This window comes from Oncorhynchus tshawytscha, linkage group LG33 (assembly GCF_018296145.1).
Source record: "Oncorhynchus tshawytscha isolate Ot180627B linkage group LG33, Otsh_v2.0, whole genome shotgun sequence".
Lineage (NCBI taxonomy): Eukaryota > Metazoa > Chordata > Actinopteri > Salmoniformes > Salmonidae > Oncorhynchus > Oncorhynchus tshawytscha.
This window is the reverse complement of record NC_056461.1, coordinates 21,984,828-22,012,071: the sequence shown is the minus strand read 5'-3', so window position 1 is coordinate 22,012,071 and position 27,244 is coordinate 21,984,828. Positions and strand designations below refer to the sequence as shown.

The 27,244-nt window shown below is 49.6% G+C and overlaps 1 protein-coding gene across 5 annotated transcripts in view; it reads right to left on the bottom strand.

Annotated features, from left to right (window-relative positions):
• LOC112230985 (mediator of RNA polymerase II transcription subunit 13-like) overlaps positions 1-27,244 on the bottom strand; it is a 118,353-nt gene that overhangs the window by 7,985 nt on the left and 83,124 nt on the right. Inside the window, exons 5-23 of one of the 5 annotated variants that reach the window (XM_042311617.1) lie at positions 22,553-22,698; positions 22,109-22,333; positions 11,688-11,852; positions 10,729-10,885; positions 10,481-10,585; positions 9,447-10,109; positions 9,148-9,349; positions 8,980-9,055; positions 8,726-8,856; positions 8,469-8,559; positions 7,812-8,032; positions 6,615-6,793; positions 5,493-6,421; positions 4,861-5,040; positions 4,179-4,414; positions 3,782-3,995; positions 2,197-2,506; positions 1,797-2,055; positions 1,315-1,503 (exon numbers count right to left, since the gene is read on the bottom strand). In XM_042311617.1, the coding sequence (XP_042167551.1) occupies positions 1,315-1,503; positions 1,797-2,055; positions 2,197-2,506; positions 3,782-3,995; positions 4,179-4,414; positions 4,861-5,040; positions 5,493-6,421; positions 6,615-6,793; positions 7,812-8,032; positions 8,469-8,559; positions 8,726-8,856; positions 8,980-9,055; positions 9,148-9,349; positions 9,447-10,109; positions 10,481-10,585; positions 10,729-10,885; positions 11,688-11,852; positions 22,109-22,333; positions 22,553-22,698 (4,678 nt within the window). Of the gene's footprint in view, positions 1-1,314; positions 1,504-1,796; positions 2,056-2,196; positions 2,507-3,781; positions 3,996-4,178; positions 4,415-4,860; positions 5,041-5,492; positions 6,422-6,614; positions 6,830-7,811; positions 8,033-8,468; positions 8,560-8,725; positions 8,857-8,979; positions 9,056-9,147; positions 9,350-9,446; positions 10,110-10,480; positions 10,586-10,728; positions 10,886-11,687; positions 11,853-22,108; positions 22,334-22,552; positions 22,699-27,244 lie in introns of all 5 variants that reach the window. The other 4 variants (XM_024397447.2, XM_042311614.1, XM_042311615.1 and 1 more) reach the window with 4 other exon arrangements.

Genomic DNA, 27,244 nt, shown 5'->3' with positions numbered 1-27,244 from the left:
TGGTCTCACACACAATGCTTAGAAGGGGTAATGGGTAGCAACACATCTACCACGCTGATCCTCAACACTGGAGCCCCTCAGGGGTGCATGCTCAGTCCCCTCCTGTACTCCCTGTTCACCCATGCCTGCATGGCCAGGCACAACTCCCACACCAGAAATTAAGTTTGCAGACGACACAACAGTGGTAGGCCGACAACGACGAGACAGCCTATAGGGAGGAGATCAGAGACCTGGCCGGGTGATGGCAGAATAACAACCTATCCCTAAACGTAATCAAGACAAAGGAGATGATTGTGGACAACAGGAAAAGGAGGACCGAGCACGCCCCCATTCTCATCGACAGGGCTGTACTGGAGCAGATTGAGAGCTTAAAGTTCCTTAGTGTCCACATCACCAACAAACTATCATGGTCCAAACACATCAAGACAGTCGTGAAGAGGGCACGACAAAACCTATCCCCCCTCAGGAGACTGAAAAGATTTGGCATGGGTCCTCAGATCTTCAAAAGGTTCTACAGCTGCAACATCGAGAGCATCCTGACTGGTTGCATCACAGCCTGGTACGGCAACTGCTCAGTCTCCGACTGCAAGGCACTACAGAGGGTAGTGCGTGCGGGCCAGTACATCACTAGGGCTAAGCTGCCTGCCATCCAGGACCTCTACATCAGGCGGTGTCAGAGGTGGCCCTAAAAATTGTTACAGATCCCAGCCACCCCAGTCATAGACTGTTCTCTCTGCTACCGCATGACAAGCGGTACCGGAGCGCCAAGTCTAGGACCAAAAGGCTTCTCAACAGCTTTTACCCCCAACCCTTCTTCTACGCTGCTGCTACTCTCTGTTTATTATCTATGCATAGTCACTTTAACTATACCTACATGTACATATTACCTCAATTAGCCCGACTAACCGGTGTCCCCGCACATTGGCTACCATTACTATTTGCATTGTGTCCCGCCACCCGCCCACCCCCTCTGTGACATTGCTGCTACTCTCTGTTTATCATCTACGCATATTCACTTTAACTCTACCTACACGTACATATATCCTCTATTAGCCCGACTAACCGGTGCCCCCGCACATTGACACTGTACCGGTACCACCTGTATATAGCCTCGCTACTGTCATTTTCACTGTCATTTTACTGTCTTTTTTGTATTTCTTTACTTATCTATTGTTTACCTAATACCTATTTTTTAACTTAAAAATTGCACTGTTGGCTAAGGGCTTGTAAGTAAGCATTTCACTGTAAGGTCTACCTGTTGTATTTGGCACAGGTGACAAACAAACTTTGATTTGATTTGATTTGAAGCCTTACCTCTGGGCTCTTAAGCACAGATTCTAGGGTGGAGGCGGGGCCGAAACCGGTCAGAGACTTGATGTGTGTCTTTGTGGGTAGGAGGCGTCTGCACTGAGAGTAGGCTGAGAAGGCCAGGGAGCGCAGGTGCTGCAGGTACAGAGGGCTCTCACCACTGGCTGGCTGGAGCAGGTACTGACAAGGCACCACCTGGACAACACATAGGGAATGAATGAACACTGGTATGAGAGCAGCTTGACCTGGGGAGATATTCATTACTGTTGGTAGAACATGCCAGAATACGAACATGCCAGAATACGTCTGAAATGGAACCCTATTCAGTATATAGTACACTCCATTTGACCAGAGGGCTCTGGTCAAGAGGAGTGCACTATACAGGAATTAGGGTGCTACCCACAGTCTCCGTCTCTTTACAATCTATACAATCATAATATTCAACGATACAGAAGCTATAGAGAGAACAGTAGGGTATATGAACCTACCTGTAACACCAGAGCTGGTCTCATGCTCTCTGGCAATGTCTTTAGCATCTCTGTGTAGCAACGCATTAGCCCTAGTAACCACACACTGCCCGCCTCCACCTCCTCTCCCTCCTCCTCCTCTCCACCTCCTCCACTATCCCTCGATCCGCCTGAGCAGAGGAAGGGGTCCACCACATAGATCACGATGGCCGGGGGGTGGGCGTGGCTATCGGCTGAGTCCGCCAGCGTGGGAATGCCGATTCGCTCCCGCTCTGCCAAACTGGTAAATTAGGAGGAGACATAATTAATATCCCACTATCATAATAACATAGAATACTGAATAATAACATAGAATACTGAATAATAACATAGTAATACAATAGCAATATAGAAGCATATATGCCCTAGCATAGATTTTCACCTCTCAGGGGTCTCTGCTGGCTGGCTGGGTGGGGGTGGTGTGGCATTGGGGGTAGTCTTGGCCTCAGCGGCCCCTCCTTGGGTAATCTCTGCTGGGCCTGGTTGGTCCGAGGCTGCTGCCGTGGGGGTAGGGGTGCTTCCTGAGCTAGGGGCTGCCGCTGGCTCTCCCTCAGCAGGGGCCCCGGGGCCAGAGGGGGGCTGGCTGGAGGAGGGGGCAGGCTGGGCTGATGAGGGCGTGGGGGCTAAGGGAGGCTGATGCTTGGGGGGTATAAACAGACTACTGTCCAAAGACAGGGCAGACAACTGTGGACCTGGGTGGAGGAATACATAGAGGGGAAGTTAGAGATGAAATGCACAGAGTAGTTTGTGTTATACCAATTTAGTAAGACCTGAAATACACTACACGACAAAAAGTATGTGGACACCTGCTTGTCGAACATCTCATAACAAAATCATGGGCATTAAAATGGAGTTGGTCCCCCCTTTGCTGCTTTAACAGCCTACATTCTTCTGGGAAGGCTTTGCATTCAGCCACAAGAGCATTAGGTGTTTGATGGAGTGAGGTCAGGGCTCTGTGCAGGCCAGTCAAGTTCTTCCACACTGATCTCGACAAACCATTTCTGTATGAACCTTGCTTTGCACACATGGGCATTGTCATGCTGAAACAGGAAAGGGCCTTCCCCAAAGTGTTGCCACACAGTTGGAAGCACATAATTGTCTGGAATGTCACTGTATGCTGTAGAGTTAAGATTTCCCTTCACTGGAACTAAGGGGCCTAGCCCAAACCATGAAAAACAGTTTCAGACCATTATTCCTCCTCCATCAAACTTTACAGTTGGCACTATGCATTGGGGCAGGTAGCGTTCTCCTGCCATCCACCAAACCCGGATTTGTCCGTCAGACTGCCAGATGGTGAAGAGTGATTCATCACCCCAGAGAACGCGTTTCCGCTGCTCCAGAGTCCAATGGTGGTGAGCTTTACACCACTCCAGCCGACGCTTGGCATTGCGCATGGTGATATTAGGCTTGTGTGCGGCTTGGCCATGGAAACCCATTTCATGAATCTCCTAACAAACAGTTCTTCTGATGACATTGCTTCCACCGGCAGTTTGGAAATCGGTAGTGAGTGTTGCAACCGAGGACAGACATTTTTTTACGCGCTACGCGCTTCAACACGCAGCGGTCCCATTCAGTGAGCTTGTGTCGCCTACCACTTCGCAGCACTTACAGTTGACTGGGGCAGCTCTAGCAGGGCAGAAAGTTTATGAACTGACTTGATGGAAAGGTGGCATCCTATGACGGTGCCATGTTGAAAACCACTGAGCTCTTCAGTAAGGCCATTCTACTGCCAATGTTTGTCTATGGCGATTGCATGTCTGTGTGCTCAATTGTATACATCTGTCAGCAAAGATTGTGGCTGAAATAGCCAAATCCACTAATTTGGAGGGGTGTCCACATACATATGTAAATATAGTGTCTCCACAGAGATTTAGGTCTATATCACATAAACATCACAAGGGGAGGGTTAATAGGTACAGTAGCATAAACGATAGAATAGAATGCAATCATAAAGCTCAGTTTCTTACCTAGCTGCCTTCTGCAGGCTCGGGCATAGAGTTTAAGTTTTCTGAGGTTGTCGATGTGTTGCTGTCCAGCCCAGGGCCCTGTGAACCACTGGTCTATCTGCTCCTCCTCCTGCCTCTCCTTCTCTGTTTCTGTCTCTGTGTCCACTGCCCCCACACGCACCAGGCCATCTCTGGACACCTTGGCCAGGGGTCTGTGTTTCCCCAACCGGCATGTCTGAAAATGGACATAGGCAGGGGTCAAGGGCTATAGATCATATACGCAGTATCTCACCTTGATTGCATACATCTTCACACATTTAAACGTCTATTGGTAATTACTGTATATTCTGAAAGAAAAAAGTAAGAATTTCCTGGACAAGAGGGTTGTGATACAGTAGATGTAGATGACAGGACCTACCTCGTAGACAGCGCTGAGCTCCTGGAAGAAGACCTGTGCCCCAGCCAGCAGGGTGTCAGAGTTGGGGCAGAGCACCAGGAAGGCCACGTCTCTCTGTCCCCCGTACGGTTCCAACAGCAGCTTCTCCCAGAAGGGCAGCGCCAGGGGCGACAGCGCCAGGAAGTTACGGTCATAGTAGTCGTAGTAGCCCAACAACAGGGTGGGAATAGGCAGAGGCTCTGGCGACTCCTCGGACCCTGGTCAGAAGCAAGATGATGCATGTGAGACATTGTACTGCATTATGGGATGCTTGACTGGACTAGCTAAAGGTCTAATTTTCTAAAATTCTTATTTGATTACATTTCTCATGTCATCCTTTGTACTGGCAAGGGATCAATATAAATATAATATCAATATAATACAGAGCCTACTCCTACATTGACATAAGAGCATGATCCAGTAAGGGCTGCTAAGAAACAATGCAAACCAAATCAAATATCTTTGCACTGACAATATTGTTAATATAACGTAGGGCCTACTCTGTCAGGTCGACTCCAAAACTCCTAATCTTAAATTCACATCTCACATCACATGCTGAAATCCAGACAAAAATCAGGCCCAAAGTCATCCACAGTTAATGTGGCTGCTAAAATACACCACAAAGCAAATCACTAGAGACTGAACAGTGTCCCTGGTGGCTTACCGTAGGAGCCCCGTCCAGCCATCTTGTGGAACTGTTGCCATGTGAGCGGTCCTTGTACGTGCTGGATGTTCTCCCAGGTCCGGCCCATCCGTTTCTTCTGGATGGCGTCCTGGAGGAAGGGCTGCAGCGACAGCAGCATACGCACCACGTCCTGGGATGACAGCATACTGATGTCCAGCACTGGGGAGAGACAAGGAGACACACACACACACACACACACACGAGAACACAAACAAATACATACATTACATAAATACACATCATACACATTGAACGTCACATCACACAACAGTCCGAAACTAACAAAGAGAAACATGGATTTAAACTTTGAGTGAATGGATTGATCTTGCTTGTTTTTCCATTATAAGAAAAAAAAGGCATTTGTCTCTATAACTCTAATCAGTTCACCACACATAGACATCACCACTGGCACCCTCCTACTACTACACTCTTAAAAAAAGGGTTCCAAAAGGGTTCAGCTGTCCCCATAGGATAACCCTTTTTGGTTCCAGGTAGAACCCTATGGGGACAGCTGAATGAACTCTTTAAGGTTCTAGGTGGCAACGTTTTTTCTAAGAGTGTATCATCCATTGGCATCCTTTTATCATCCCAGCCAGATCACTCCTCCTTACTATTGGTGTGAGGCCAGGAATGTAGAGCGCTGCTCCTCACAACAGCCGGATCTACTTTCCCTCCGGCGGGGTTATCCACATACTGCTGTCCCTGTACCAGCGCGTTGTAACACTCCACACACGCATCACTGCCATCCGCCCACTGCTTGTCAGCCATCCAGCTATGGAGCAGGGCCCCCTGGCGGCCGTGGCAGGAGCAGGAAGGAGGGAGGTGCATGGAGGCCAGGGAGGAGATGGGCTGGGAGCACTGCTGCTGGAGGAGCACCATAACAGAGGAAGGGGCAGGGGAGGAGTCCTGGGGGCGCTTGGCCCGGGGGTCTCCCATGGGTGGGTCTCTGCGGCAGAGCGCCAGTCTCCTCTCAGCTGCCTGGCCCACCTCTGAGCCCCTCCCGAAGATGTCCAGCTCGTCCTCCAGGAAGAGGCCCGTGCCGTGGGCCAGCCGGCGGTTGACGATGGCGCTGAAGCCGCACATGCAGCGGTACTGGTCCTCGAGCGTGGAGTCGGGGATGTACACGCCCACGTCGGCGCCCTTCACATTCATGTTGCAGGCGCAGATGCAGCAGCTGTCAAAGTTGCGGTCTTTGAAGACATTGAGGACTGAGTCAGAGAGAAGCAGGGCGGCGTACAGGCTGTGGGCCTCGGGTATTGGGGGGCTGGACGTATGGGGCTCAGCTACGGAGCTCATAGGCAGGCTAGTGGAAGGCGTGGAGGTAGGGGAGCTCAGCTCTGTCCCGGTGCCCTCCTGCTTCACCGAGCCCTGCCCGCTGGCCGTGCCAACGCCTCTGGGGGTGCGGGGGGTACGAGGGGTGGGGACAGAAAAGCGGGGGGTGGCAGGGGAGGGTGAGGGGAGGATGCCCCCGGTGGTGCCCACGGACAGAGCGCTGGCACTCAACTGGGCATACTCCTGGTCCCCAACACTGGGGATGTTGCTGGAGGACAAACACACAAAGAGGAATTGGTGATCAGACAGAGCAAAATACTTATCCCCAAACCTTCAAATTATACTGTCCATAAAAACTCCGCCTTAACATTTTATTGATAGCTGTAAATTTAGTATGGTAACGCTTAATAAATATTTTATGAACATCCATCCACCTTTAATAGAACTAGTACAGTACTTACACATATCCATCTCTGATGAATGGGGTGTGATGAGAGGGCGGCAGGGAGGAGTAGTGCTCCATCTTGGGCAACAGGGCCCAGGAAGGCCGGTAGTAACACTGGTCAGGCAACTTGAGGGGGGGCAGACACTGGCTGGGGAGGGTCCGCAGCGGAGCAAATATGGAGCAGCCCATCTGTGGCTGGACGGAGGGGACACGGTACACAAATGAGAAGTCCTGAAGAGGGGGATGGGGAAGGAGAGCTCATTGCAAATGGGTCCCCACAGTAACAGGTCACAATGATAGACAATTAGCACTTAATTAACACTGTCATGAGTTCAAACAGGCTGTGTGAGATTTGAGGTGTATTGAGAGGTTCAGGTATTTGGTTCCACATACCAGTAAGTCCCCTAGCAGGCCAGGTCAGCAGGTACAGTATAAACATGCTACAGCAACATCAGACAAGATCAAACCAGGCAGTAAGGTTTACATTAAGACTGGTAGGCTGCATAGTGCCCTGTAGCTACTTTATTTTAAAGGCCCAATGCAGATGTTGTTATATCAATTTAAAATCATTTATGGGTAACCTGTAAGTACCTTTTTTGCCAATTTTTCCATAAAAATGGGAAAAAATTGTTTTTTAGCAAATAACTTTTTCTCAAACAATAATTTTGATAAGACTGTCTGGGAGTGGTCTAAGGGGTGAGGCAAAACTGAAAATTAGATGTTATTTGGGGAGAGGTTTGGAACTCTCTTTGTTATTGGTTTATTAACTAATTTACCACATGGTGATGTCACCATGGAAAGCCGAAATTCCCGCCCATGCAAACCTGCTGATTAGAAGGTCCTGTGTAAATTATATTTTCAACCAGCAACTATAAGGAAATAACACTGGTAAAAAAAAATCACACTTTAAGCGTTAGTTTCATCACCTGTTGTACAATATGATACAAAAACAGGAAAACTGAATTTGGACTGCACTGGGCCTTTAAGCCTTTTCACCATTCTATCATTAACCACTAACCATATCTACCAATTTGACAACATCAATAGATTACATGGTGTCACTTTTCATGGGACTCATCTCACTATACAAAGTCAAACATATTCTTTTTTAACATGGTAAAGTAAAACATAATTGTCTGTAATCGACAGTAGTCTTTCTGCACATACTACAGACTTAATCCTGTCCATTCCCATTGCTTCTGTGATGCCTCACCTTGATGTCCTCAGGTTTGGGACTGGCCATGCCCTCTTCCACCTCCATCCGGTACTCCTGGAGCTGGGTGGAGGACAGGGGGCCCAGGGGGTGGTCGGAGCCCACCGAGGGGGCTGGGGGCTCCTGGCTGGGGGTGTCGCGGTATGTCATGATGGGGGAGAAGGCCGGGTGCTGCTCCAGGGAAGGGGGTGTGGGAAACATCCGCTGGAGGTCTGCTACTGCTGAATGGAGAGAGAGAGAGGGATGGGGGAGGAGATGAGGGGTGGAGCGAGAGAGAGAGAGAGAGAGAGAGAGAGAGGGAGGGATGGGGAGGAGATGAGGGGTGGAGCGAGAGAGAGAGAGAGAGAGAGAGATGGGGGGAGGAGATGAGGGGTGGAGCGAGAGAGAGAGAGAGAGAGAGAGAGAGAGAGAGGGATGGGGGAGGAGATGAGGGGTGGAGCGAGAGAAAGAGAGAGAGAGAGAGAGATAGGGATGGGGGAGGAGATGAGGGGTGGAGAGAGAGAGAGAGAGAGAGAGAGAGAGAGATGGACAGTGAGAGACGGACAGCGAGAGATAAGACAGATGATTTTTCCCAGGTCACGCTAAACTCAGCTAAGATAACATGCATAAGATAACAAACACACTGCGGATCACGTATACATGTAAAGCTGGACTCACTTGAAGGATAGGGCACAGCCACCCTCCCTTCCCTCCGATCTTCACTTCCTGATACCAGGACCCTGGCTGTGTGCTGGTTGGGGCAAGCAGTCTATATATTATTATAAAACACAGATGTAAGTAGCCTTGGATAAAAGTGCTAAATAATATATATATTATGTATTATTGTGATGTTGACTGTATTACATTTTGTGTAAAGCGGGAATTGAAAATGGAACAGATTTTAGACATGCAGTAATTCTTCGAATGTTTCTCACCCTAAGTTCCTCCTCATCCTCGTCGAAGATGTTCTCCAGGTCTGAGATGAGGACCACCAGATCAGTCTCCCTGGTTAGAGAAGGGTTTTGGGCTTTGGCCGCCGCATCATCGTCCTGCGGTGAGTCATCATCTAGAAACGCACAAACAAGACCATCAAAGACAACGCTCAGAACACACACTATGATCAATGTGTCGGGGAACATTTTTAATTTAGAATATAATTTGTATATGGTGTCAACATTCAATTCCTCACCAGCTTTGGGAGCAGAGCTAAAGATGGACATGGCGTCTTTCCCATCAGGCAGTGCACCGTTGCTGATCTCCTCTCCCTGGAAGACAGACACTTTATTTAATTTCTTCGCCCTTTCTAGCTTGGGTGTCAATCAACAAATGTAACTTTCACTGGTAACAAGAGCCTTACTTTGGGGCCTCTTTTGCTGGGGTCTCTGCCCTGGCCCTTCAGTCTCTTGGAGGTGGGGAAGCTGTACTCGATGTCTCCCTCCTTGAAGTCATAGGGGTCATCCCCGGGGTCCCCAGGCTGATGCAGGAGACCCAGGGTCTGGATGTGGGCCCTAACACACTCCTCCGAGATCTTGAAGCGCTTCTGTGTCTGCATGAATAGTCTGGAAGGAAATAAGAAAGGGAACTTAGAGTGATCAAGTCTGTGCGTGTGTGTGTCTTTGAATGAGTAATTAATGCACTGATCTCGCTCTCTCTCACCTCTTCAGTGCAACTCCCTCAGTGGCCTGCGTCTCTGTCTTTACTTCCACTCTGTCACTGGGGAGCTCTGGAGGCCTGAACTCAGCCTTATCAGCCCTGGGAGTCCTGAAGCCCCTCCACCAGCCTGCCCCAGCCTCCCTCTCCCTGGGCCCCAGAGGGGCTGCATACAGAGCCGTCTCACTGGGTTCCATCCCCCCCATCGCTGATGCCCCATCCGGACAGGGGGCCATGCCCACAGAGGTGTCCAGTACCTCAGGGTCCTGTCCCCCCCGTGGATGGGGGCTGAGCGTGGGGGGTAATGGGGAGACAGGGGAGTGGAGCATGGACTCTGGAGCTTTTCTGCCGGCGGAGAGGGGCTTGGGGTACTTGCAGCTGGGCATGGGATCCAGGGGAGGGTCCAGGCTGACTAGGCCGAGCTGGGACCCTCCAGATGAGTCTTGTTCCAGGCAGGCCTCCTGGCCCACAGAGAGGCGGTGGTGGAAGGGGGTCATGGCGGCGGCTCTCTTCGGCTGTTTGTCGGCTTTCTCGGGTTTGTCCGTGGCCTTGTGCTTGGGCAGGGAGGGAGGGGGGAGGGCCGGGCCAGAGGAGGGGGTGGGGTTGGCACCAGACGGAGGGTTGGCAGAGGAGGTGTTGGTCTGCTGCTGCTGTTTCTGCTGCTTTAACCTTCAGGAAGAGAAACAGGATCAGATGGCAGACAGAACTAGAGTGGCAGGTGAGGATGTTGTTTTTAAAACGTTCCGTATATTGTACACGTTCAACCCGTATTGTACACGTTCAACATATCTGAATCATATCATATAAAAAAATACCAACATTCAGAAGACAAATATTTATATTTTCACCATGTTCACATTATTTCTACACAATCTATTTCAATATGCTTCACATAAGTAGCACTAGACTTTCGGTTAAAAGCAGTGAAATGCCTAAAAATGAAGCCCAGATGTTTAGCTGGCTGGTGCCATGCTGCCGTGCTAAACGACTGGGGCACTACCCCCAGATGCCAACCCCCAGATGCCAACCCCCATGCCAACCTGGAGCAGCTGCATGGTGCCCTCTCCTCTGGGTCGGTGAAGTCCCAGGTGGGCAACCCATTTGGCGCCTCCTTCTTTGGCGTCACACTACTGGGCCCACTGCATCTATGGGCACACAGAGAGGTGTGAGGGCGTCAGTTGTGTCACCGCACATCAACAATAACAATCCCACAGCAGATGCCAGAAGATAAATAGTGCTTTGCCTGGATCTGGGCCTCGGTTAGCCAGCAGCCAATCTGGACACTCACTTGTGTTGCAGTTGGTTAAGATAACACTCCTTCCACGCCTGATGCACCACCTGATTGGTCAGTTTCTTCCCAGAATGCTTTGGGCTGTTGGTGACCCCCATGGCACTCTCCTGGGCAGGGAGGACGCTGGACACCGTTGTCACAAAGCCACTGTCCGCTGAAATAATCAACAGATGACATTATTCAGTGGAGTTTGCTCCCTTGGGCAAGGCTGTGGGTGGATGTTTTAATAGTGCATAGCAGGAGACACTTTACTAGGACTCTTCAGCCATTGAAAAATTGTAATAAGACACTCAAGATTTACTCTGCAGCTATAGCGGTGTTTGTTTGTTTGTATCAGCTGTTTTATCTCCTAATTTGTAAGACTTTCATTAAGCAGACTTAATTGAATGTGGATTAGGATGCTGAGGATTCAGTTTCAGTGAGTTACAAACCAATCTCATTTGTCTGAGGTCTTACATCTTCAGCAAAATATCTGTATGCCCAATTCTCAAAGACTTTGTCCTAGATGAGGACTCCATAATATACACAGTAATCAATATAGTAACTTCTTCTGTGCATTATTTCATTTGAAGCGTATGGATTGAGTAATGAGGACAATTATATGGATTGTATTGCATTTAGAGTTGAGTCATGGATTGCAGTATTGAGTTGTTTTGTTGAGTAAATATAGCGCTGATTCAGAGATTATGTTATTTGTTCTGGGAATGCAATTATTTAGGGTGAATTTCTGGAGTTTTTGGTGGTGACATGGTGTGTGTGTGTGTGTGTGTGTGTGTGTGTGTGTGTGTGTGCGTGCGTGCTTGCGTGCGAGTGTGTGGGTGTTTGAGTATGTGCTCTATGTCTATTTAAGCGTAAATATGTACGGACATGAGCATGTGTGTACAGTATGTGTGAGCAGCTGCGTGTCATGGTGTGTGTGTGTGTGTGTGCGTGTGTCTGTGTGTGTGTTTCAGTACCTGAGCAGGGCTGTTCAGGTGAAGTGGGGGGTGTGAGGGGAATGCTGCAGTGAGATGGGTCTCTGCTGCCCCCCTGGGCTCCCGGTGCAGGTGGGGGCTCCTCCACAGGCAGGTCGCCTTGGGCAACCAGCACAAAGGCTGCTGGGTAGATCATCCTCACACCACCTACAAGAAGACAAAAGAGTTGAGTTTAAATCCCTCCAAACACCTATACACGTCACATACTTTTCCTGTAGCCTATACACCCAGGGCTGCAGTGCATTAGCTTATCCTTGCATGGCCTACAGTTGCTGGCTGGTGCTGGGGCTTAGGGAGGTCTGATTCCAAGCAGTCCTAATCAATGATGAAGGGTCAGGCAGCCAGTCAATGGGTTGATTAGATGGTGCTGTGTGTCTGTCACTCCCTGGAGCTTCCTTGAAGTCTCCTCTCCTTTACTCCCCTGGCTTCTCTTCTCCTTTCATATGATCCATATGATCCTCTCCTTTCATTCCTCCCCTCCTATCCCCTAGTCTTTCCTCCCCTCCTCTCCTCTAGTATTTCCTCCCCTCCTCTCCTCTAGTCTTTCCTCCCCTCCTCTCCTCTAGTCTTTCCTCCCCTCCTATCCCCTAGTCTTTCCTCCCCTCCTATCCCCTAGTCTCCCCCTCTCCCTAGACTATCCCCCTCCTATCCCCCCTCCTATCCCTAGTCTTTCCTCCCCTCCTCTCCTCTAGTTTTCCTCCCCTTTCCTAGTCTTTCCTCCCCTCATATCCCCTAGTCTTTCCTCCCCTCCTATCTCCTAGTCTTTCCTCCTCTCCTATCCCCTAGTCTTTGCTCCCCTCCTCTCCCCTAGTCTTTCCTCCCCTCCTATCCCCTAGTCTTTCCTCCCCTCCTCTCCTCTAGTCTTTCCTCCCCTCCTCTCCCCTAGTCTTTCCTCCCCTCCTATCCCCTAGTCTTTCCTCCCCTCCTATCCCCTAGTCTTTCCTCCCCTCCTCTCCTCTAGTCTTTCCTCCCCTCCTCTCCCCTAGTCTTTCCTCCCCTCCTATCCCCTAGTCTTTCCTCCCTCCTCTCCTCTAGTCTTTCCTCCCCTCCTATCCCCTAGTCTTTCCTCCCCTCCTCTCCCCTAGTCTTGCCTCCCCTCTTCTCCCCTAGTCTTTCCTCCCCTCCTCTCCCCTAGTCTTTCCTCTCCTCCTCTCCTCTAGTCTTTCCTCCCCTCCTCTCCTGTAGTCTTTCCTCCCCTCCTCTCCTGTAGTCTTTCCTCCCCTCCTCTCCTCTAGTCTTTCCCCCTCCTATCCCCTAGTCTTTCCTCCCCCTCCTCTCTACTAGTCTTTCCTCCCCTCCTATTCCCTAGTCTTTCCTCCTCTCCTCTCCCTAGTCTTTCCTCCCCTCCTCTCCTCTAGTCTTTCCTCCCCTCCTCTCCTCTCCTCTTTCCTCCCCTCCTCTCCCCTAGTCTTTCCTCCCCTCCTCTCCTCTCCTCTTTCCTCCCCTCCTATCACCTAGTCTTTCCTCCCCTCCTCTCCTCTAGTCTTTCCTCCCCTCCTATCCCCTAGTCTTTCCTCCCCTCCACTCCTCTCCCCTAGTCTTTCCTCCCTCCTCTCCTCTAGTCTTTCCTCCTCTCCTCTCCTCTTTCCTCCCCTCCTATCCCCTAGTCTTTCCTCCCCTCCACTCCTCTCCCCTAGTCTTTCCTCCCCTCCTCTCCTCCAGTCTTTCCTCCCCTCCTATCCCCTAGTCTTTCCTCCCCTCCTATCCCCTAGTCTTTCCTCCCCTCCTTCCCCTAGTCTTTCCCCCTCCTCTCCCCTAGTCTTTCCCCCTCCTCTCTCCCCTAGTATTTCCTCCCCTCCTCTCCTCTTCCCTAGTCTTTCCTCCCCTCCTCTCCACTAGTCTTTCCTCCCCTCCTATCCCCTAGTCTTCCCCCTCCTATCCCTAGTCTTTCCTCCCCTCCTCTCCCTAGTCTTTCCTCCCCTCCTCTCCACTAGTCTTTCCTCCTCTCTATCTCTTAGTATTTCCTCCCTTCCCCTAGTCTTTCCCCCTCCTCTCCTCTAGTCTTTCCTCCCGTCCTCTCCTCTTTCCTCCTCTCCTATCCCCTAGTGTTTCCTCCCCTCCTATCCCCTAGTCTCCCACAATCTCTCCCTTAGTCTTTCCCCCCTCCTATCCCCTAGTCTCCCCCTATCCCTAGTCTTTACTCCCCTCCTATCCTCTAGTCTCCCCCTTTATCCCTAGTCTTTCCCCCTCCTATCCCCTAATCTTCCCCCCTCCTATCCCCTAATCTTCCCCCTCCTATCCCTAGACTTTCCTCCCCTCCTCTCCTCTAGTCTTTCCCTCCTCCTCTCCCTAGTCTTTCCTGCCCTCCTCTCCTCCCCTCCTCTCCCCTATTCTTTCCTCCTCTCCTCTCCTCTAGTCTTTCCTCCCCTCCTCTCCTCTAGTCTTTCCTCCCTCCTCTCCCCTAGTCTTTCCTCCCCTCCTCTCCTCTAGTCTTTCCTCCCCTCCTATCCCCTAGTCGTTCCTCCCCTCCTATCCCCTAGTCTTTCCTCCCCTCCTATCCCCTAGTCTTTCCCCCTCCTATCCCTAGTCTTTCCTCCCCTCCTCTCCTCTAGTCTTTCCTCCCCTCCTCTCCTCTAGTTTTCCTCCCCTCCTCCCCTCTAGTCTTTCCTCCCCTCATATCCCTAGTCTTTCCTCCCCTCCTATCTCCTAGTCTTTCCTCCTCTCCTATCCCTAGTCTTTGCTCCACTCCTCTCCCCTAGTCTTTCCTCCCCTCCTATCCCCTAGTCTTTCCTCCCCTCCTCTCCTCTAGTCTTTCCTCCCCTCCTCTCCCCTAGTCTTTCCTCCCTCCTATCCCCTAGTCTTTTCCCCCTCCTCTCCTCTAGTCTTTCCTCCCCTCCTATCCCCTAGTCTTTCCTCCCCTCCTCTCCCCTAGTCTTGCCTCCCATCTTCTCCCCTAGTCTTTCCTCTCCTCCTCTCCTCTAGTCTTTCCTCCCCTCCTCTCCTGTAGTCTTTCCTCCCCTCCTCTCCTCTAGTCTTTCCCCCTCCTATCCCCTAGTCTTTCCTCCCCTCCTCTCCCCTAGTCTTTCCTCTCCTCCTCTCCTCTAGTCTTTCCTCCCCTCCTCTCCTGTAGTCTTTCCTCCCTCCTCTCCTCTAGTCTTTCCCCCTATCCCCTAGTCTTCTCCTCCCCTCCTCTCTACTAGTCTTTCCTCCCCTCCTATTCCCTAGTCTTTCCTCCTCTCCTCTCCCCTAGTCTTTCCTCCCCTCCTCTCCACTAGTCTTTCCTCCCCTCCTCTCCTCTCCTCTCCTCTTTCCTCCCCTCCTCTCCCCTAGTCTTTCCTCCCCTCCTCTCCTCTCCTCTTTCCTCCCCTCCTATCCCCTAGTCTTTCCCCCTCCTCTCCCCTAGTATTTCCTCCCCTCCTCTCGTCTTCCCTAGTCTTTCCTCCCCTCCTCTCCACTAGTCTTTCCTCCCCTCCTATCCCCTAGTCTTCCCCCTCCTATCCCCTAGTCTTTCCTCCCCTCCTCTCCCCTAGTCTTTCCTCCCCTCCTCTCCACTAGTCTTTCCTCCTCTCTATCTCTTAGTATTTCCTCCCTTCCTTCCCCTAGTCTTTCCCCCTCCTCTCCTCTAGTCTTTCCTCCCCCTCCTCTCCTCTTTCCTCCCCTCCTATCCACTAGTCTTTCCTCCTCTCCTATCCTTAGTCTTTCCTCCTCTCCTATCCCCTAGTCTTTCCTCCCTCCTATCCCCTAGTCTCCCACAATCTCTCCCTTAGTCTTTCCCCCTCCTATCCCCTAGTCTCCCTATCCCTAGTCTTTACTCCCCTCCTATCCTCTAGTCTCCCCTTTATCCCCTAGTCTTTCCCCCTCCTATCCCCTAATCTTCCCCCTCCTATCCCCTAATCTCCCCCTCCTATCCCCTAGACTTTCCTCCCCTCCTCTCCTCTAGTCTTTCCCTCCTCCTCTCCCCTAGTCTTTCCTCCCCTCCCTCCTCCCCTCCTCTCCCCTATTCTTTCCTCCCCTCCTCTCCTCTAGTCTTTCCTCCCCTCCTCTCCTCTAGTCTTTCCTCCCCTCCTCTCCCCTAGTCTTTCCTCCCCTCCTCTCCTCTAGTCTTTCCTCCCCTCCTATCCCCTAGTCTTTCCTCCCCTCCTATCCCCTAGTCTTTCCTCCCCTCCTATCTCCTAGTCTTTCCTCCTCTCCTATCCCCTAGTCTTTCCTCCTCTCCCCTAGTCTTTCCTCCCCTCCTATCCCCTAGTCTTTCCTCCCCTCCTATCCCCTAGTCTCCCCCTCTCCCCTAGTCTTTCCCCCTCCTATCCCCTAATCTCCCCCCTCCTATCCCCTAATCTTCCCCCTCCTATCCCCTAGACTCTCCTCCCCTCCTCTCCTCTAGTCTTTCCCTCCTCCTCTCCCCTAGTCTTTCCTCCCCTCCTCTCCTCTCCTCTCCTCCCCTAGTCTTTCCTCCCCTCCTCTCCCTAGTCTTTCCTCCCCCCTCTTTCCTCCCCCTCCCCTAGTCTTTCCTCCCCTCCTCTCCTCTAGTCTTTCCCTAGTCTTTCCTCCTCCTCCTCTCCTGTAGTCTTTCCTCCTCTCCTCTCCTGTAGTCTTTCCCCCCTCATATCCCCTAGTCTTTCCTCCCCCCTTTATACCCTAGTCTTTCCCCCTCCTATCCCCTAGTCTTCCCCCTCCTATCCCCTAGACTTTCCTCCCCTCCCCTCCTCTAGTCTTTCCCCCTCCTCTCCCATCATCTTTCCTTCCCTCCTCTCCTCTCCTCTTTCCTCCCCTCCTCTCCCCTAGTCTTTCCTCCCCTCCTCTCCTCTAGTCTTTCCTCCCCTCCTCTCCTCTAGTCTTTCCTCCCCTCCTCTCTCCTAGTCTTTCCTCCCCTCCTCTCCTCTAGTCTTTCCTCCCCTCCTCTCCACTAGTCTTTCCTCCCCTCCTATCCCCTAGTCTTTCCTCCCCTCCTATCCCCTAGTCTTTCCTCCCCTCCTATCTCCTAGTCTTTCCTCCTCTCCTATCCCCTAGTCTTTCCTCCCTCCTCTCCCCTAGTCTTTCCTCCCCTCCTATCCCCTAGTCTTTCCTCCCCTCCTATCCCCTAGTCTCCCCCTCTCCCCTAGTCTATCCCCCTCCTATCCCCTAGTCTTTCCTCCCCTCCTCTCCTCTAGTCTTTCCTCCCCTCCTCTCCTCTAGTCTTTCCTCCCCTCCCTCCTCTAGTCTTTCCTCCCCTCATATCCCCTAGTCTTTCCTCCCCTCCTATCTCCTAGTCTTTCCTCCTCTCCTATCCCCTAGTCTTTGCTCCCCTCCTCTCCCCTAGTCTTTCCTCCCCTCCTATCGCCTAGTCTTTCCTCCCCTCCTCTCCTCTAGTCTTTCCTCCCCTCCTCTCCCCTAGTCTTTCCTCCCCTTTCCTCTAGTCTTTCCTCCCCTCCTCTCCTCTAGTCTTTCCTCCCCTCCTATCCCCTAGTCTTTCCTCCCCTCCTCTCCCCTAGTCTTGCCTCCCCTCTTCTCCCCTAGTCTTTCCTCCCCTCCTCTCCCCTAGTCTTTCCTCTCCTCCTCTCCTCTAGTCTTTCCTCCCCTCCTCTCCTGTAGTCTTTCCTCCTCTCCTCTCCTGTAGTCTTTCCTCCCCTCCTCTCCTCTTTCCCCCTCCTATCCCCTAGTCTTTCCTCCCCTCCTCTCTACTAGTCTTTCCTCCCCTCCTATCCCCTAGTCTTTCCTCCTCTCCCCTAGTCTTTCCTCCCCTCCTCTCCTCTAGTCTTTCCTCCCCTCCTCTCCTCTAGTCTTTCCTCCCCTCCTCTCCTCTAGTCTTTCCTCCCCTCCTCTCCTCTAGTCTTTCCTCCCCTCCTCTCCTCTAGTCGTTCCTCCCCTCCTCTCCTCTAGTCTTTCCTCCCCTCCTCTCCTCTAGTCTTTCCTCCCCTCCTCTCCTCTAGTCTTTCCTCCCCTCCTCTCCCCTAGTCTTTCCTCCCCTCCTCTCCCCTAGTCTTTCCTCCCCTCCTCTCCTCTAGTCTTTCCTCCTCCTCTCCTCTAGTCTTTCCTCCCCTCCTATCCCCTAGTCTTTCCTCCCTCCTCTCCCTAGTCTTGCCTCCCCTCTTCTCCCCTAGTCTTTCCTCCCCTCCTCTCCCCTAGTCTTTCCTCCCCTCCTCTCCTCTAGTCTTTCCTCCCCTCCTCTCCTGTAGTCTTTCCTCCTCTCCTCTCCCCTAGTCTTTCCTCCCCTCCCTCCTCTTTCCCCCTCCTATCCCCTAGTCTTTCCTCCCCTCCTCTCTACTAGTCTTTCCTCCCCTCCTATCCCCTAGTCTTTCCTCCTCTCCCCTAGTCTTTCCTCCCCTCCTCTCCTCTAGTCTTTCCTCCCCTCCTCTCCCTAGTCTTTTCCTCCCCTCCTCTCCTCTAGTCTTTTCCTCCCCTCCTCTCCTCTAGTCTTTCCTCCCCTCCTCTCCTCTAGTCTTTCCTCCCCTCCTCTCCTCTAGTCTTTCCTCCCCTCCTCTCCTCTAGTCTTTCCTCCCCTCCTCTCCTCTAGTCTTTCCTCCCCTCCTCTCCCCTAGTCTTTCCTCCCCTCCTCTCCCCTAGTCTTTCCTCCCCTCCTCTCCCTAGTCTTTCCTCCCCTCCTCTCCCCTAGTCTTTCCTCCCCTCCTCTCCTCTAGTCTTTCCTCCCCTCCTCTCCTCTAGTCTTTCCTCCCCTCCTATCCTCTAGTCTTTCCTCCCTCCTATCCCCTAGTCTTTCCTCCCCTCCTATCCCCTAGTCTTTCCTCCCCTCCTCTCCTCTAGTCTTTACTCCTTACCCAAATCAAATCAAATCAAATCAAATTTTATTTGTCACATACACATGGTTAGCAGATGTTAATGCGAGTGTAGCGAAATGCTTGTGCTTCTAGTTCCGACAATGCAGTAATAACGAGCAAGTAATCTAACTAACAATTCCAAAAAAAACTACTGTCATACACAGTGTAAGGGGATAAAGAATATGTACATAAGGATATATGAATGAGTGATGGTACAGAGCAGCATAGGCAAGATACAGTAGATGATATCGAGTACAGTATATACATATGAGATAAGTATGTAAACCAAGTGGCATAGTTAAAGTGGCTAGTGATACATGTATTACATAAGGATGCAGTCGATGATATAGAGTACAGTATCAACGTATGGATATGAGATGAACAATGTAGGGTAAGTAACATTATATAAGGTAGCATTGTTTAAAGTGGCTAGTGATATATTTACATCATTTCCCATCGATTCCCATGATTAAAGTGGCTGGAGTAGAGTCAGTGTCATTGACAGTGTGTTGGCAGTAGCCACTCAATATTAGTGGTGGCTGTTTAACAGTCTGATGGCCTTGAGATAGAAGCTGTTTTTCAGTCTCTCGGTCCCAGCTTTGATGCACCTGTACTGACCTCGCCTTCTGGATGGCAGCGGGGTGAACAGGCAGTGGCTCGGGTGGTTGATGTCCTTGATGATCTTTATGGCCTTCCTGTAGCATCGGGTGGTGTAGGTGTCCTGGAGGGCAGGTAGTTTGCCCCCGGTGATGCGTTGTGCAGACCTCACTACCCTCTGGAGAGCCTTACGGTTGAGGGCGGTGCAGTTGCCATACCAGGCGGTGATACAGCCCGCCAGGATGCTCTCGATTGTGCATCTGTAGAAGTTTGTGAGTGCTTTTGGTGACAAGCCGAATTTCTTCAGCCTCCTGAGGTTGAAGAGGCGCTGCTGCGCCTTCCTCACGATGCTGTCTGTGTGAGTGGACCAATTCAGTTTGTCTGTGATGTGTATGCCGAGGAACTTAAAACTTGCTACCCTCTCCACTACTGTTCCATCGATGTGGATGGGGGTGTTCCCTCTGCTGTTTCCTGAAGTCCACAATCATCTCCTTAGTTTTGTTGACGTTGAGTGTGAGGTTATTTTCCTGACACCACACTCCGAGGGCCCTCACCTCCTCCCTGTAGGCCGTCTCGTCGTTGTTGGTAATCAAGCCTACCACTGTTGTGTCGTCCGCAAACTTGATGATTGAGTTGGAGGCGTGCATGGCCACGCAGTCGTGGGTGAACAGGGAGTACAGGAGAGGGCTCAGAACGCACCCTTGTGGGGCCCCAGTGTTGAGGATCAGCGGGGAGGAGATGTTGTTGCCTACCCTCACCACCTGGGGGCGGCCCGTCAGGAAGTCCAGTACCCAGTTGCACAGGGCGGGGTCGAGACCCAGGGTCTCGAGCTTGATGACGAGCTTGGAGGGTACTATGGTGTTGAATGCCGAGCTGTAGTCGATGAACAGCATTCTCACATAGGTATTCCTCTTGTCCAGATGGGTTAGGGCAGTGTGCAGTGTGGTTGAGATTGCATCGTCTGTGGACCTATTTGGGCGGTAAGCAAATTGGAGTGGGTCAAGGGTGTCAGGTAGGGTGGAGGTGATATGGTCCTTGACTAGTCTCTCAAAGCACTTCATGATGACGGATGTGAGTGCTACGGGCGGTAGTCGTTTAGCTCAGTTACCTTAGCTTTCTTGGGAACAGGAACAATGGTGGCCCTCTTGAAGCATGTGGGAACAGCAGACTGGTATAGGGATTGATTGAATATGTCCGTAAACACACCGGCCAGCTGGTCTGCGCATGCTCTGAGGGCGCGGCTGGGGATGCCGTCTGGGCCTGCAGCCTTGCGAGGGTTAACACGTTTAAATGTCTTACTCACTTCGGCTGCAGTGAAGGAGAGACCGCATGTTTCCGTTGCAGGCCGTGTCAGTGGCACTGTATTGTCCTCAAAGCGGGCAAAAAGTTATTTAGTCTGCTTGGGAGCAAGACATCCTGGTCCGTGACTGGGCTGGGTTTCTTCCTGTAGTCCGTGATTGACTGTAGACCCTGCCACATACCTCTTGTGTCTGAGCCGTTGAATTGAGATTCTACTTTGTCTCTGTACTGGCGCTTAGCTTGTTTGATAGCCTTGCGGAGGGAATAGCTGCACTGTTTGTATTCAGCCATGTTACCAGACACCTTGCCCTGATTAAAAGCAGTGGTTCGTGCCTTCAGTTTCACACGAATGCTGCCATCAATCCACAGTTTCTGGTTAGGGAATGTTTTAATCGTTGCTATGGGAACGACATCTTCAACGCACGTTCTAATGAACTCGCACACCGTATCAGCGTATTCGTCAATGTTGTTGTCTGACGCAATACGAAACATCTCCCAGTCCACGTGATGGAAGCAGTCTTGGAGTGTGGAGTCAGCTTGGTCGGACCAGCGTTGGACAGACCTCAGCGTGGGAGCTTCTTGTTTTAGTTTCTGTCTGTAGGCAGGGATCAACAAAATGGAGTCGTGGTCAGCTTTTCCGAAAGGGGGCGGGGCAGGGCCTTATATGCGTCACGGAAGTTAGAGTAACAATGATCCAGGGTCTTTCCACCCCTGGTTGCGCAATCGATATGCTGATAAAATTTAGGGAGTCTTGTTTTCAGATTAGCCTTGTTAAAATCCCCAGCTACAATGAATGCAGCCTCCGGATAAATCGTTTCCAGTTTGCAGAGAGTTAAATAAAGTTCGTTCAGAGCCATCGATGTGTCTGCTTGGGGGGGATATATACGGCTGTGATTATAATCGAAGAGAATTCTCTTGGTAGATAATGCGGTCTACATTTGATTGTGAGGAATTCTAAATCAGGTGAACAGAAGGATTTGAGTTCCTGTATGTTTCTTTCATCACACCATGTCACGTTGGCCATAAGACATACGCCCCCGCCCCTCTTCTTACCAGAAAGATGTTTGTTTCTGTCGGCGCGATGCGTGGAGAAACCCGCTGGCTGCACCGCTTCGGATTGCGTCTCTCCAGTTAGCCATGTTTCCGTGAAGCAGAGAACGTTACAGTCTCTGATGTCCCTCTGGAATGCTACCCTTGCTCGGATTTCATCAACCTTGTTGTCAAGAGACTGGACATTGGCAAGAAGAATGCTAGGGAGTGGTGCACGATGTGCCCGTCTCCGGAGTCTGACCAGAAGACCGCTTCGTTTCCCTCTTTTTCTGAGTCGTTTTTTTTTTTTTTTTTTTTTTGGTCGCTGCATGTGATCCACTCGGTTACACTGGTTGTAAGGCAGAACACAGGATCCGCGTCGCGAAAAACATATTCTTGGTCGTACTGATACTGCATAGTTTCCTAGGAACGCGAGCGAGGCGGCCATCTCTGTCGGCGCCGGAAGTACAATACACCCTGAGAGACAACACTTGTCCCTTAAGAACTCTGGATCCACCACTTATTAACCACCTCCAGTACTATTTATCCTCATACAGACAATGGCTAATCGAAGCTGAGACTAAAATCGCTGTTGTTTCCTGTTGTTCCCTCTTTTGGTCTGATAACGATAGTACATTTCAGTAACACAATAAAAATACTCTTGACCAATAGCCTATTCTCACCTATAGCATATTGTTCATATACAGTGTCTATATAAACACCAAAGTGTGTCCATTCAGTTACAAGCAAAGGTGGCAAGAGTTTTTTGAGTGTCACCGTACTTACCTACAATGACCTCAACGGCCACATGGCTGTGTGGGTCATATGGTCGGTCAGTGCCCTCCCTCTCGGCGCCCATGCCCCCCGTGCCTGCGCCCCCTTCTCTGTGGCGCTGAAGCACCATGGGGTAGAAGTAGCTCCACTCCTCCATCAGTTTTCTTACAGCTGGGTCACTCATCTTATAGGCTTGGCCAGTCAGGGAGCCTGCCAGACCGTACGGACTCAGGATCACTGCACAGGTAACAGGTGGAAGAATGGCCAGACAGACAGAGAGTCAGATAGATGGACTACAGATGTACAGTATATCAGAAAGGACCCTTGTCATGTTGGATTTCAGAGATTTGACTAGACATAGTTATAACAGTGATGCTCAGGCTAAAACAGAGGCAGATACAGACATCCAGTGGTCGGTGGGATCCTATGTCTCTCTGTCCTCCCTGAGTATCTCACCTTGTACAGGGGCTGAGGAGATCTGGGCCAGGCGGGTGTGGTCGTCAGTGATGTGGTAGGCAGGCTGGTGCTGGGCGACTTCTACACTGGTGCACACGTTACTCTCCCCATGCAGGAAGAAGGTGAAGGAGCACGACAGGTGCTCACTGTAGGGACAGAGAACACACAAAGACAACATCAGTCATAGTCCTACAGCAGAGTACCCTGTTTGGAGCTGTCAAGTACAATCAAGTAACATGGCAAAGTTGTTGGCCAGAGATCTTGGCCAGAGATTTCTGGAAATACTTTCCAATATGTTGCTGTTATAGCATGTTACTTGATAACTAGGGTAACTGAAATAGACGGAAACTACAAATGAGTCAAATGTGACTTACAGATTTCTACATACAGTAGGTAATAAGGGAAAAAAAGGTATAATTTGTCTTTTAAAAACCTTGGCTTTTCATAAAAGCATATAGGCTTATTGTTCATCTTCCAACCTATAGGTCCTTATTGTGGGGATAAATCCTCATTTCCCTATGATTGATTGTAGAAATGTTTATGTATGGCCTCTACTCTTTGCAACACTTCCTGGATTTATCACGGTGGTCTTTCCTTTATCACATATGTGTAATAGCTAACACATTACTGCAATCTACTGTTTATCTGAGGATGGGCTGGACATCATTAACCACGAGATTGCTCCATTAATGTACTTTAAAAAAAAATGTAATCTATAAACCCCATCGCCTGGCTAGCCATATTTATACATCAGCAGTAAATAAACCCAGCATGTAACCTCCATGTGATTACCCTGCTGCCTAGTGCCTATGCAATATCTCTGTAACCCGAGGAAACTGGCCTATGTTAGAGCCGTGATGGATCATCAATTCAACACACAGTCCAATACCAAAGCCACACATCTGGAATATAATGTTTTGGAATAGAATTAAGGACAATATCTCAGGGAGCCAGAAGGTACTGTATCTTGTTACAGTAATGTTATTCACTGTTGATGTGACCTGAAGATGGCGCTGAGCGATTGGGGAGAGAGGCCAGTTTCTCTCCTACATAAACATACCTCACGCTCACCAAGAAAAACATAGCGTCATAACAGCAGGCGGTTCCAGCACTGCTATCCAGACTCACACACACTGAAGCACACACACACACCACACATACACACTTCCTGATTTTCCCGTTGCTGCATCAGGCCAATAAACTCCCACTGGCCTGTTCTATAGAACTACACCTCCAATCTCAATCGTTTCAGTCTCTACAGTCCTCCTCCACCCGCTCACTGAACGCCATATGAAGAGCTATTTATAGCTGTGAGGGGCGCCTTTGGGGGACAGTCTGTAGTCAAGAGTTCAGCCAGCCCACCAACACACACACACACACACACACACACAGTCGGTTTGGGCCTAGCCTTGGCCCTACTGTATGAAAAGCATGCTTTGTTGTCTGATGCTGCCTCCCTATGGTGACCGTGCATCACTGACCAGTGTGAACTCATCCATAAGAGTGGGCAACAGCTCACAGGCGTTTGGGATGTAGTCATGTACAGAAGAATGCAGTGTGAGCACAATACTTCCCCTACTGTAGGGAACAGTATAATGTAGTATGGGCACAATACTTCCCCTACTGTAGGGAACAGTATAATGTAGTATGGGCACAATACTTTCCCTACTGTAGGGAACAGTATAATGTAGTATGGGCACAATACTTCCCCTAATGTAGGGAACAGTATAATGTAGTATGGGCACAATACTTCCCCTACTGTAGGGAACAGTATAATGTAGTATGGGCACAATACTTTCCCTACTGTGGGGAACAGTATAATGTAGTATGGGCACAATACTTCCCCTAATGTAGGGAACAGTAATGTAGTATGGGCACAATACTTCCCCTAATGTAGGGAACAGTATAATGTAGTATGGGCACAATACTTCTCCTAATGTAGGGAACAGCATAATGCAGTATGAGTACAATACTTCCCCTACTGTAGGGAACAGTATAATGTAGTATGGGAACAATACTTCTCCTACTGTAGGGAACAGCATAATGCAGTATGAGTACAATACTTCCCCTACTGTAGGGAACAGTATAAAGTAGTATGGGAACAATACTTCTCCTACTGTAGGGAACAGTATAATGTAGTATGGGCACAATACTTCCCCTACTGTAGGATACTTCCCCTACTGTAGGGAACAGTATAATGCAGTATGGGCAGGGAATGTAGGAATGAATGAATGACAGTAAGAAAGTTTGGTGGATTTGCTAAACTTCTTCTAAATTGTCACCTCTAGTTTTCATATATTTCACATATTCTATTTTCTTAGTGGCCAAATGAAAAATACTTAAGACAAAATAGACACTTTTTTTATTGTTTAAACACTTTATCAACCAATCATAAATACAATCTACATCTTAGTCATTTAGCACACACTGAGTGCATACATTTTTTGGCTTTTTCGTACTGGTTCCCGCGCCACGCTTTACCAACTGAGACACACGGGACTCTAAACTATAAACTCTATAACTTTGACAATTGTCCTCTCATACACTTTCTATCACCTCTGGAGTGTCTCCAATTCCACTGCCTCTACACACCGTTAATACATCTGTGTCAGCAGCTCCCACAACTTCCTCTTAACGTTGATCATTTTATTTACTCAACAGTCAACCCCCCGGTTTATACTCAAAAGGACATTAGTCCTTTCCATGACCCTTTCTCCTGACCACAGCCAGAGCAGGAGATCAAGGGAAATCTCCATGAAAAATGTTCAGAACAAAATAACACCGCCCAGCTAACTAGCTGGCTTCTCCCCTCCCTCCTCGTCTATATTGAGGAAGTGAAACATCCAGCAGTCAGAACACTGGCTGAGTCTTTTCATATTTCAACAGCGTGGCAGCGGGACGTGAGCTGAAAGTCTACAACCCAGACAGACTGGCTAACAGCACTTGGTAAATCTACTGCTGCACATACAGCTGTTACACTGTACCAAATACTTCCACAACATGGGGCATGATAACAATAATGACAATACATGTAATCACAACAATCATGAGATAATGCTTTGCTCCATTTCAAGCTACAATCTGGACCGACAAGATCAAAATGGCACTTGACTGACCACGAGAGCAGCTACACAACTAGAGGATCTTAGAACCGTGAGATTGATGCAGCCTGTCCTTTCCAATGGAATTTTCCTGCAGAGTAAGCATGTGTGTGTCAGTGTGTGTGGACACTGGATTCCCTGCCTGTTTCCTAGGGGGTGCTTGTGCAGTACCGTGTGCCATACGATGCTCTAGTGGCAGGCAGGCAGGAAGGCAGGCTTGGCGGAGATGTGCTTTGTACTGTATAAGCCGGGTATTAATAAATGATGGTGAAGCCTAGCCCCGGGGCTGACAGGACTGGAGGTAGAGAGAGGGGAGAGGGAGTGAAAGCAGCAAGGAGAGAAAGAGAGCGCTAGAGAGAGGAGAGAACAGGTGAGCGATTGAGAAAAAGAGGAGAGAGCGAAAGAAGGAGAGAAAGAGGAGAGGGGGAGGTGAATAATTCAACGCCACACACTCTCAGATTCCGCCACACTTAAAGCTGAGATCACAGCCAGGTTTAATGGCTTGGTAGTGAGCACAATTAATGCTTTTATGCTCAAAGCAATCAGACACTGCAGAGCAGGATAGGACCCATACACAGCCACTTCATCTGGGTTGTTCCACGAAATGAGTTCCTTTTGAGTACCTTTGATATTTTAAGTAGAAATTGTGCACCAATATTGATTTTTAAAAGCCTCTTAAATTAAATGAAGTGCCTTTTAATATAGAACACATGTATAATTAAATCAATCTGATATTCTATAGGAATAAAGCTAAACTGCCAAAATACTGCACCATCTGTGTGTGACTTCTAGGAAGATTTTAACCCACTTGACCCCAAGATTTTTCCTCCTTTTCACCATCATTGTAAAGCCCTTGCTATTTTGTTGCTTTGAGAAAGTCATCTGTGAAGATTATCTATTCCATGTGATTCACATACGTCTGTCACTCTTTTTAAGGTCAACCCTGTTACGTGAACTGAACTCTCGTTTTAATATGGGGAACCTAATTTCTTTTTTTGAAAAAAATGTAAAAAGAAACATTGAACATCTAATAGTAATGTCTAGTGTAAAAGCAGCTGAGCTGGTTCTACTCTTTTTGTCCATTTCTAGTGTTTTGTGGTGGAAAATTGAGTGGGCTGAGCATAACACTGTTGCCCTTGGATTACATTCAATTACCACACCCTGTTGCACAAAACAAGCTTCCATTCCCCCTTGTTGCAAGGGGATTCATTGCTATTTGTATTTGACTCCTTTTGTGTAACTTAAATATTTACAGTGAAATGTTTGCTTACGAGCCCTTCCTAACAACGCAGAGTTAAAGTCTAAACCCGTTGTATTCGGCGCAGATGGCAAATTTCATTTCATTTTATTTGATTTAAGATGAACTCGTCATCCCTGTTACTTTATTTGGCACTTACTAGGCACGTATTATAATTTTTTTACCTCTTGAGATGGGAAAACGGGTTTTTATGAAGTTGAACATGTGCTCTTTATGATAGAATGTTAAAATGAGGTTACACTTCTCAAAAGGCACCGAATTGGTGGAATGACCCATATACTGTACTGTGTGTGTGTGTGCATGTGCGTGTATGTGCATGTGCGTGCGCCAACA